The sequence below is a fragment of the Raphanus sativus genome, chromosome 2, assembly GCF_000801105.2.
Source record: "Raphanus sativus cultivar WK10039 chromosome 2, ASM80110v3, whole genome shotgun sequence".
NCBI lineage: Eukaryota > Viridiplantae > Streptophyta > Magnoliopsida > Brassicales > Brassicaceae > Raphanus > Raphanus sativus.
The window spans coordinates 269,553-280,632 of NC_079512.1; the positions used below are offsets into that span (position 1 = coordinate 269,553).

Consider the following 11,080-nt stretch of genomic DNA (forward strand, 5'->3'; position numbering starts at 1 on the left):
TCTCTTCAGATCTACATTTATAGTGTACGAATAAGATGACAAAATGGTATCCTTTGATTGAATACTGAGGAAGGTCCTTCCCTTGATTTATAGCTGAAGCTCCAGGCGGTTACTGAGGAAAACGAAGAGGTAGATCGAATCTTCAAGTGGGAGGAGTGGATTAATCAAGGGAATTCAAGGACTGGTGAGACGTTACGGATATCAAAGCTCGTTTGAAGTTTATCGCAAATCTCGTCGAGGAGTTCGCCGTTGGAAGAGGAAGAAGGAAAGAGATGGCTAGAAAAAAGTAAACGCGTGAAGTACACAGATAGCCCAGCGAATCGACACGTGTTGCAAAATGCCCCAGCCTCCAAAAGCGACGTGGACACATTGAGAAGGCAGATATGTCTACTTTATTGTATTAGATAAATACCAGTAAATCTTATATTCCTAACAAAATATTGAGAAACTCTTAAAGATAAATTAAGGATACTTTTCAAAAGAACTTTCCTATTTCACCCAGGTTTCATGGAGACTGGATAAGACTTTCTCATTACCCAATACAAATGCAGAACTAAACAAAATGTTCAATGGGTTGACAAAACAAAATGTTCAATGGTTCACACACTATGCACACGCATAACTGTATAGACGTAGAGAGAAGTTCCATACTAGTCTTTACTTGCTCAGCTTTTCTAGATTTCATACTTTCAGCTAAAAGCTAATACCCAATTCCAAAGTTCCTCTGTAGAAGAAACAAAACCTATATAACTATTCACAAAAAGCTACACTGATCCCATGATTTATGCACCCAGCTTCTATGTCCTATGTTAATAACTACCTCTATCCGACCCAACAATTCATATTTTACATAGACACTGGAACTTTAGACTTTAGTTAGTCAGTTTCATTTAATACTACCTCAATGAATAGTCATATCCCGAAAGTAAAACAAAGGGATAATGCATGAACATAACAAGAAGTTAAGAATCATATGTCCAACAGACCAAGAACATATCCTCTACATTTCACAAACGATCAAAAGAAAATACTTCATTCAGATTCATATTCATAAAATAACACAACAAAAAGACATTGAACAACGAAACTATTAAGCAATAAATGATTTAAGAGTTTCTAAATAATCCTAAACCCAACTTCAAATCAACCTCTAAGCCCATTTTTTAAGATTGTTAAAAGGACAAATCACATTTCCATCATTACTAGACGAAGTTAAGTTCCTAGTGGTATCACTGAACAGTTGTTCAACTGATGTGACTTTAACACACTTCCTCACATTCACCCTCTTCTTCTTCTTCCTCCTCCTATCCTCCTCCGTTGTTGAGGACTGAGTCTCAGCAATCTCCTCCGGAAAGACCGGATGAACCACGAAGTTAGTCTTGGCTTTGGTCCCTCTAAGCCTCATCGCCGCCGCGTCATACGCACGTGCAGCCTCTTCCGCCGTGTCGAACGTGCCTAACCAGTGTCTGCACCGCCCTATCCTGTCTCTTATCTCCGCGGACCACCTTCCCCACGGACGTTTTCTCACTCCTCTGAACCCTCCGTTCTTCTCCGGCATCTTCCTCCACCGCTTCACGCCGTCTTCGGTCTCCGTCGCCGCGAAGTGCTGCTCGGAGACTTTTATGTTGTTACTACCGAACAGTACGTTTTCACCCACTATGGCCGCGATGGAATCATCCATAACCCGACGCTGACTTGCGGGTACGGGTTTTGGGTCAGGAGAGAAAAGAGAAGAGATATCGAACGTGTCAGGTCCGTTAAAGGGCTCCGTCACCGTGAGATTTGAAAACGGAGGTTTAGATCCTGAAAAGGGCATGCACACTAACGGCGTATCTTTGTATAACCCATACGTTTCTAAGCTTTGATGGGTTTCGACGCCGGACCTTAACGGAAATGAAAGTTGGAGACGTTTAGCATCAACGGTGTTTTCCATTTTACGGCGAAAGATAATAGAGTTTTGTATGAAAATTGTGTGTGTTCGGAAGCATTTTATAGGCACAAAACAACTACTACATGATTAAGTAATTAATTTCCTCGAATAATGATTTTACTATTTTCGTATTTTGTTTCTTCTGATGTATATATACATTTATACGCACTATGCAATTTAATGGTCGGGAGGGAAGTAAAATTATTAATAGATTCTTGTATAAGTATATTTGTATAGTGAGATAATCAAAAGATACTGCTGTCAATTCGATAGATGAGACTGGAAATCTATCACAGTTCATAGAGGAAGTTTTGTACCGTTTGCTCTTTAATATATGGAGACGATTCTTTAAAAAAAATTCAATTAAATGAATTCAGTCTTTACTTTTTTGCTTCTCAAACATATAATTGATATATCATCAAACAAACCTTCAAGTTTTTTTATTGAGGTTTTAATCGTTTTTTTTGTTTGTCAAACATCTGATGATATATATCATCAAACTTGGAACAAAGTAAATGACCTTGTCTGAAAGACTGAAACTACAAGGAAGTATAATTAAATATATTTTTGAAATTACGGTAACTTAGACACCACACAACTGTTGATTAACAAAATAATAAATAACACTTATTGACAATTTGCATCAAGCTGTAATAGAGATTACAAATTAAATAGATTTTTGACATTACGGTAACTTAGACACCAACCAAGGGATAGGTTGGGCCTTGTAAAAGTTTTAAGGCCAGTAAAGCAGAAGAAACCATCAACAGCATATTCATAAGATTTGTTGATTTGACTTGTTGGAATGACATCCGTTTCATTACGTAAGGCTCGTGTTCTCTTGAGCACTCTTGCTGGCGTCAACAGACACGATTGTTTTGATTGCATCTCACTTTTAATAAGTTTGAACTTATTTTAAAAAAAAAAATTAATAATATTATAAGATCATATCAATTTTCAATTTTTTTTTGTCAAATGGCCTGCTGACTTCACCTGACATGTTAAAGATCTTCTGTCGGTAATAACATTCATCATCTCAATTCCGAACTGTTTGTATGGAGCATAGATGTGGTATGTTTCATCCTTAGTGGTTGTATTTTGGTATTATCTGCAATGTAATCCCATTAACTTAAATCAATATAATCACTATAGGAAAAATATATCAATTTTCATCATATATATTTTTCTCTTTAGATCTTCAACCAATATTACGATTGCATAGACACTAAGTTTTTTTTTCCTTTTGGTGTAACAGAGAAGAATATGTGTATGATTTACCAATAAAAATATGTATGATACAAGATCGCTTAAATCCATATAATTTTTTTTTGATAATACACATTTTTAGAGAGCTTCAAAAAGTCATTAATGTCATATTTGTTATTACAAATTAAAGTATATGCAAATAGTCAAAAGTAAATGTTTAAAATAGCTAAAGTATACTGAAAACACTAAAATAGTTAAATATCTATTGATTTTTTATCCAAATATTCAAAGAAAACCAATGTATATGTTAAATTAAGGTATTTTGACATATATGTTATGAAAATTTATATGTAATATATTATCTTTCTTATAGATTTTGAAAATTTAAAGTATATAATGAATTTTGAAAATTTAAAAACATTTTAAATGGGTTATCCGAACCCGAAACGAACATGCAAAGATCCGAACCGAACCCGAACCAAAATTTAGAAATATCCGAATGGGGCTGAAATCTTTGATCCCGAAAACCCGAAACCCGAATGGACTGAACCGAAACCCGAATGAGTACCCGAACGCCCATCCCTAATTTTTTTTATTGAATAATTAAAATGAATGGATCATTTGCTACTAGTATTTATGAAAATTTATAATGAACATTATGAAATTAAACACTTCAATTATCTATTCTACCTAGTTTTATTATACAAAAAATCTAAACCACGCGTCTGTGGTCGGGTGGTCAAGACGTTCCATGGATCTCTAAAGGATCCGAATTCGAATCCGCACTACACCACATTTCTACAATGCGTGGTCACCGGGGCTTTCACATTCTCTCTCTGGAGAATGATTTACCATTTTTCTTTTACTAAAAAAATATAACACTTTGCACACAGCCAGCACAATTGGTTATAGTATTTACTGGTGTCACAAAGTTTTATTTATTCTGCTTTATATTAGTGTTATCTTAAACTGATACTGTGTTATAACAAGCATATGGATGCATAGAGAAATGATGAGTACCTTGAAGTGATTTTCGAGTTTCTCTTTATCAATTCGTTTGTTAATTAGACGAAAATCATTGTGTGGGAAAGAGATTTAGAGGAAATCCTATAAATCTGACCTAAAGATTTGTCTTAAAATCGTAATGGATAAACACCTGGAATATTTGTCTGTTGACTATATTTTTTTCTGTGAGGAAGTGATGTAAACACTGGCGTCACTAGCTAGTTCTTCTCGCCGCCCACATGGTCTAGTAGTTTTGTTTTATTTTATAACTAGCGTTTGTCCGCGCTACGCGCGGAGGTCAATCTATTGTATTTATAAAATGTTTTGTTTATGTTGTACAATTTTTTATATATTATGGAGGTTAATATTTGTTGTTTTAGTTAATGAAAATCAGCAGCCAACATTTTGGCTTGTGCGCTGATGATGAGATTGTTATGGATTGAGTAGTGAATATATATATTTAATTTAGGTAATATAAATATACTATTAAGTATCATTTTCATAGTACGTATTTTTTTTGTTACAAAAAGTCTACGTTTTAGAGAAAATGTTTGTTTCTAAAAGATATATATTTTATATCTTTATGTATTTTTTATTAAATAATAATGGTAAATTGTAAATTTCAAAAAAAAAATAGTGTTTATTGAATTTTTATTGGTTAAAAGCTATAGAAAATAGTTAATCTCAAAAAATACATTTATAGTTTATTGAAAAACAAAAAGTAAACAATTTTTAAAGTAGTTTCTGGTTTAATTTTTTTTAAAGATACTATAAATGTATGTATCTTTTTAAAGTTTATAGTTTATTGAAAACTGATTTTTTAGAGTTGGAGTAAACAATTGATGCAACAAATGACAGAAAAATGACAGATACATTTTTAAAGATACTATAAATGACAGATACGTTGTTTTCTTTTTAAAGATACTATAAATGTATTTAAAAATATATCTTTAAATACATTTATAGTTTATTGAAAACTGACTTTTTGCAGTTGGAGTAAACAATTGATGCAACAAAACTTTCTCACGATTCACAGCAGTGGCTATGAACATGCTTTTGACCATCATATTTATAAATTTCTAACAGTTATCAGCGAATACAAAACTATATTAATGTTTGGCCACCCCAGATTGAGTATGTAAAACCTAACCCAATAACTCAAATGAAGCTACAAACAAAACTCAGTTGCACAAAAGGGGAAAAATTGATCACCAAGATAACACATGGGTTATGATGAAAAAGCAGAATTAGTGGTTTTGAATACTCACAATGTCTCCATAAAGTGCACCAGTATGGAACCGTTTTATATAAGTTTCAGCGCTGGTCTCATATTTTTTCTAGATTGTAAATGGGAGCCTTTATCTTGTCCGCCAAATCCGGGTAGAAGATGTTAAACTTGTACCTTTGAAACACATTTGGAGGGGAGATCGTCGTAGTGTGTTTGTTTATACTTAGTCTTGAAAAAAACTGGGTTGAGCAGATTAATAGAAGTAGGTGTACCGCATGCATAATTAAGGTTCGCATTACGTTCCTCCGTTGTTCCCACTGCTTTAATCTCCAAGTTATCTTTTTCCCCAGGTTCTGGTTTTGAGATCATAGCCTCTTAAAACCGCTTCTCCTTGGGAGATGAATGACTGGGTACTTCTTCACCTTTCCATCGTTGGCGAAAAACCACATGATCCGCCACAACAATGTCTTGTATTGTTTATAAAAAATATGACTAAACAGATTAATTCTAAATTGTCTTTGTTTAAACTTTTTTTTTTTTAAAACACAAGGTGAAAATATGGCAATTTACCTCCCAGCCGTGAACTCTAGAGAAAGTTCTTGAGTCTCATTCCAGAACATACTCCATGTACTTGGTTCAAGCAAGAGTATTAGGAATTGGTAACGACATGGAGAACTCTGTAAGATTACTCTAGGAGCATGAAGGTTCATCGTGCTCTTGAACCTCTTTCAAGAATTCACAGATAAATTGAGCATGAAGGTTCATCGTGATCACCTGCCAGATATGCGAGCAGCATCAATGAACTTGGTTGTAATGAAGGATCATAGCTCTGTTTACCTTGATGTTTGCATTGGCATGTTCACATACCTACTGAATGGAGTCTGGTGATATATGCTAGGGGAAAAAACAGCTATGCGGTAGTCTTTTCAACTGCCAAAGAAAAGTGAACATGTTTAACAAAGGTCTCGGATAATTCTGACAGATGAAAATATCCAATTTAAGGGATTAGACTGATAAAAAGGCCAGAGAAAGAGTTTTTACCAGTACCCAATTGTCGGAAGGCTTTAGGTGTTCCATCTTGCAAAGATTCGGGATCAGACACCTGCATGAAGTTCCTTATGAGTTAATCATCGCAAGAAGACATCAAGAGTGGTTCTTTCTAGAGTTCATTAAGAAGGTAAAATTGTCATAGGGCATATATATTTTAGGCAAACAGAGCCATCAACGACAATAATTAATGAGAAAAAATTGATTGTAGGAACTGTTAAAAAGTACCAGTAATTCTTTACGATCATCACCGTTCCTGAGCTCTGGGGAAAACGAACCAGTCGCTTCTCCTGGACATAAATTCTTCACATGTAACTGTGGAACTTTAAGATTATGGGTTCGCCAATGTAGCTTAAGGTGTTTTTTTCGTGGTGGTTTGAGCAGTGTGAGGGCTTCATATGGTGACATCATTTTATATAAAGTGGGATAGGGAAGTGGAAGGGTGTTGTGAGTTAAGCTGTTTTGTTTTGATGAATGAAATAATGGTTTGAGTTAATAGGAGAATAAGATGGAAGAAGAAGTGGAAAAGTCAGAAAACATTCAACAGACACGAAGATGGAAGAAGAAAGAAGGCGTTAGGTTAGATGGAATGTATTAGTCGGCCTTTTTTGTTGATTTGTTTCCAGAGATTTAAGTATACTAAACAAACATAGCCCAATAAAGTTCAAGAACGAAACTCACTTTCGCAAATGAAAAATACATAAAAACAACATTGCTGACGTGTCACAAAATGCCCCATTCCTATTGCTGAGGTGGCAGCATAAGGAGTCAGATTTCTCAACTTTATTGTATTAAATAACAATTTAAGACGAAAGTAAATAAAAAAAAAACAATTCCAACCAATACACTGGTGTTACTATCGCTGCGCCTACTCCAAAGACAGAAACTGCAACGCTACGAAGCGGGTGCAACAGATCCAAGACACTCCTTCCGTTTACAGGACAACTTATGTCGGAAAACACGTCTGTGAAGTTGATGCTTTTTCGGAGCCTAATGACGATATTGCAATCTGTTTCAAGATGATTCGGTTCGACACATTAGACCAAGCCACCATGCCTGACCCTGTTACTATGCCTCAGCTCGTTTAAGTAGAACAAGAAGCAATTACCATCGAACAAGACACGGACCAAATCACGAACCTGGAATTTGACATTAACGAGCTTTTTGGTGGATGATGACCAGTTATGGGCGTATCAGTTTCCTCCATTTTCACCTGGAAGTTTTATTTTCATGGACGATATTTCTGCCTTTGATGACAATCCTTTCGACTTTTGAATTTTTTCAAGCTTCTAATGTTTACATTGTGGAGAGAATATTCTTCCTCGCCCCTTTTTTCTCTGTTCAATCCAGCACACTATCGTATTTGCTTTTCTTTTGTTGGTGATTTATAGTTGTCACCTTTCTTTAGAGCACCTCCATTAACGAGTTCTAACACAATATCTCAGATTAAAGAAAACAAGAAAATGTAAAAATCATGAGAGAGAATAGAAATGAAATCTAACTGCAGAACTTCTGACACAATTTTTAGAACTCCACACGGTTAGTTATCAAATTTCAATTGGTTTTCTTTCATAAAAAATATCATATGATTTGACCAAAAAAATATCATATGAAAACATAATAGAATAATAATACCTTTTTGGTTAAAATCTTCTTTTTTTGGTATGAGACCAATTACTGTTTATCAATTTGAACGATATTCGCCCCAACCCTCAATTAAATAATCTTATTTACGGTTTCAAAATTTTAAATAATTCATACTCTAATGATTTAGATTTATTTTAAAAACTCTTTTCACAATAGAAGGGGTTACCCACGTATTTTGAATTTTTTTTAAAAATATGAAAAATCTGGTTTTAATGTATAGTTTAATAGATAACTAACATAAGATGATAGTCAAAGAGTTTAGAACATCGAATGTCTCCGTTTCTCTACATAATGATGATTTTATAATGCTAATTCTACTAATCTATGCAGTATTTAAAAATTTAGTAAACTAAATATTAAAAAATTGGAATAATTTCTATATACCATGAAAGATAGTTTAGAATATATTAGTTCAAAATTTTAAATGTAGAATGTGGTTTGAAATTTTTAAACAAAAGTAAAGGGTATAAACTTCAGTATATAGATCATTTACCGAAAACTCATTATTTTAGAGGGGTTAACCCACAGATTTTGGAAAATTTTCAAAAATATGAAAATCTTATTTTAATGTATAGTTTCAACGAGCACTAACATAACATGATGGTCAAAGAGTTTAGAACATCTGTTGTCTCCGTTTCTCTAGATAATGGAGATTTTATAATGCTAATTCCATTGATCTAGGTAGTATATGAAATTTTACCAAACTAAATATTAAAAAATAAGAATGATTCCTATATACTATGAAAGATAGTTTAGAATAGATTAATTTAAGTTTCTAATTTGGTTTGAAATTTTTAAACGAAAGTACAGAGTATAAACTTCAGTATATAGAGGATTTACCGAAAACTCATTATTTTAGAAGAGGTTAACCCACGGATTTTGGAAATTTTTTTAAAATATGAAAATCTGGTTTTAGTGTATAGTTTCATCGAGCAGTAACATAAGAAGATTGCAAAAGAGTTTAGAATCTCTGTTGTCTCATTTTCTCTGGAAAATAAAGATTTTATAATGGTAACTCCACTAATCTAGGCATTATATAAAATTCTAGTAAAAGTAAATATTAAAAAATTAGAATTATTCCTATATACCATGAAAGATAGTTTAGAATACATTAATTCAAATGTAGAATGTGGTTTGAATTTTTTAAACAAAAGTAAAGGGTATAAACTTCAGTATATATATCATTTACCGAAAACTCATTATTTTAGAGGGGTTAACCCATGGATTTTGGAAAATTTTCAAAAATATGAAAATCTTGTTTTAATGTATAGTTTCATCGAGCACTAACATAACATAATGGTCAAAGAGTTTAGAACATCTGTTGTCTCCTTGTTTCTGTAGATAATGAAGATTTTATAATGCTAATTCCACAAATCTATGTAGTATATAAAATTTTAATAAACTAAATATTAAAAAATTAGAAGGATTACTATATACCATGAAAGATAGTTTAGAATAAATTAATTCAAATGTAGATAGTGGTTTGCAATTTTTTAAATAAAGTGAAGAGTATAAACTTCAGTATATAGAGTATTTACCGAAAACTCATTATTTTAGAAGGGGTTAACCCACGGATTTTGGAAAATTTTCAAAAATATGAAAATCCGGTCTAAGTATATAGTTTCATCGACCAGTAACATAAGATGATGGTCAAAGAATTTACAACATTTGTAGTCTCTGTTTCTCTAGATAATAAAAATTTTATAATGGTAACTCATAAGTTGATGGTTAAAGAGTTTAGACCTCTGTTGTCTTCGTTTCTCTAGATAATGAAGATTTTATAATGCTATTTCCACTAATCTAGGCAGTATATAAAATTTTAATAAACTAAATATTAAAAAATTAGAATGATTCGTATATACCATGAAAGATAGTTTATAATACATTAATTCAAATGTAGAATGTGGTTTGAATTTTTTAAACAAAAGTAAATGGTATAAACTTCAGTATATAGAGCATTTATCGAAAATTCATTATTTTAGAGGGGTTACCCACAGATTTTGGAAAATTTTCAAAAACATGAAAATCTGGTTTTAGTGTATAATTTTATCGAGCACTAACATAAGATGATGGTCAAAGAGTTTAGAACCTTTGTAGTCTCCGTTTTTCTAGATAATAAAGATTTTATAATGGTAATTCCACTAATGTAGGCAGTATATGAAATTTTAGGAAACTAAATATTAAAAAAATAGAATGATTCCAATATACCATGAAAGATAGTTTAGAATACATTATTTCAAATGTAGAATGTGTTTTAAATTTTTTTAAACAAAAATAAAGAGTAAAACTTCAATATATAGAACATTTACCAAAAACTCATTATTTTAGAAGGGGTGTTAACCCACAGATTTTGGAAAAGTTTCAAAAATATGAAAATATGGTTTTAGTGTATGGTTTCATCGATCAGTACCATAAGATGATGATCAAAGAGTTTATAACCTTTGTTCTCTTCTGTTTCTCTAGATAATGAAAATATTATAATGTTAATTCCATTAATCTAGGCAGTATATAAAATTTTAATAAATTAAATATTAAAAATTTAGAATGATTCCTATACATCATGAAAAATAGTTTAGAATACATTAATTCAAATGTATAATGTGTTTTGAAATTTTTAAACAAAGTAAAAGGGATAAAACTTCAGTATATAGAGCATTTACCGAAAACTATATATATTTGAAGGGTATAAACTTCAGTTATAGTTTCATCGAGAAATGACATAAGATGATGAAAAGAGTTTAGAACCTTTGTAATCTCTGTCTCTAGATAAAATGAATATTTTAATAATGCAATTCCTTTGATCTAGGAAGTATATGAAATTTTACCAAACTAATATTAAAAAATTAGAATGATTCCTATATACCATGAAAGATAGTTAAGAATAGATTAATTCAAGTTTCTAATTTGGTTTGAAAATTTAAACGGAAGTACAGAGTATAAACTTCAGTATAAAGAACGATTTACCGAAAACTCATTATTTTAGAAAGAGTTACCCATGATTTGGATTTTTTTTTACA

General features: G+C 32.0%; 1 protein-coding gene, 1 long non-coding RNA gene and 1 pseudogene across 2 annotated transcripts; 1 reads left to right on the plus strand and 2 right to left on the minus strand.

Annotated features, from left to right (window-relative positions):
• Positions 1–1,150: 1,150 nt before the first annotated feature.
• LOC108841560 (ethylene-responsive transcription factor ERF084) lies at positions 1,151–1,939 on the minus strand. Its single transcript, XM_018614312.2, has one exon. The coding sequence runs from the start codon at positions 1,931–1,933 to the stop codon at positions 1,151–1,153; it is 783 nt and encodes a 260-aa protein (XP_018469814.2). The 5' UTR covers positions 1,934–1,939.
• A 3,725-nt stretch (positions 1,940–5,664) lies between these two features.
• On the minus strand, positions 5,665–6,806 carry LOC130508328 (uncharacterized). The gene is made up of 5 exons (XR_008942807.1): positions 6,645–6,806; positions 6,411–6,471; positions 6,237–6,299; positions 5,940–6,143; positions 5,665–5,836 (listed from the first exon to the last, which is right to left on the minus strand). It is a non-coding gene; the product is annotated as an uncharacterized LOC130508328 (long non-coding RNA).
• Positions 6,807–6,924: 118 nt separating this feature from the next.
• Positions 6,925–7,691, plus strand: LOC108830530 (probable WRKY transcription factor 67; annotated as a pseudogene).
• Positions 7,692–11,080: the final 3,389 nt, after the last annotated feature.

What these genes read in the sequence shown, in the direction of transcription:
- LOC108841560 (XM_018614312.2), bottom strand. Translation starts at nt 1,933, where the DNA reads ATGGAAAACACCGTTGATGCTAAACGTCTCCAACTTTCATTTCCGTTA.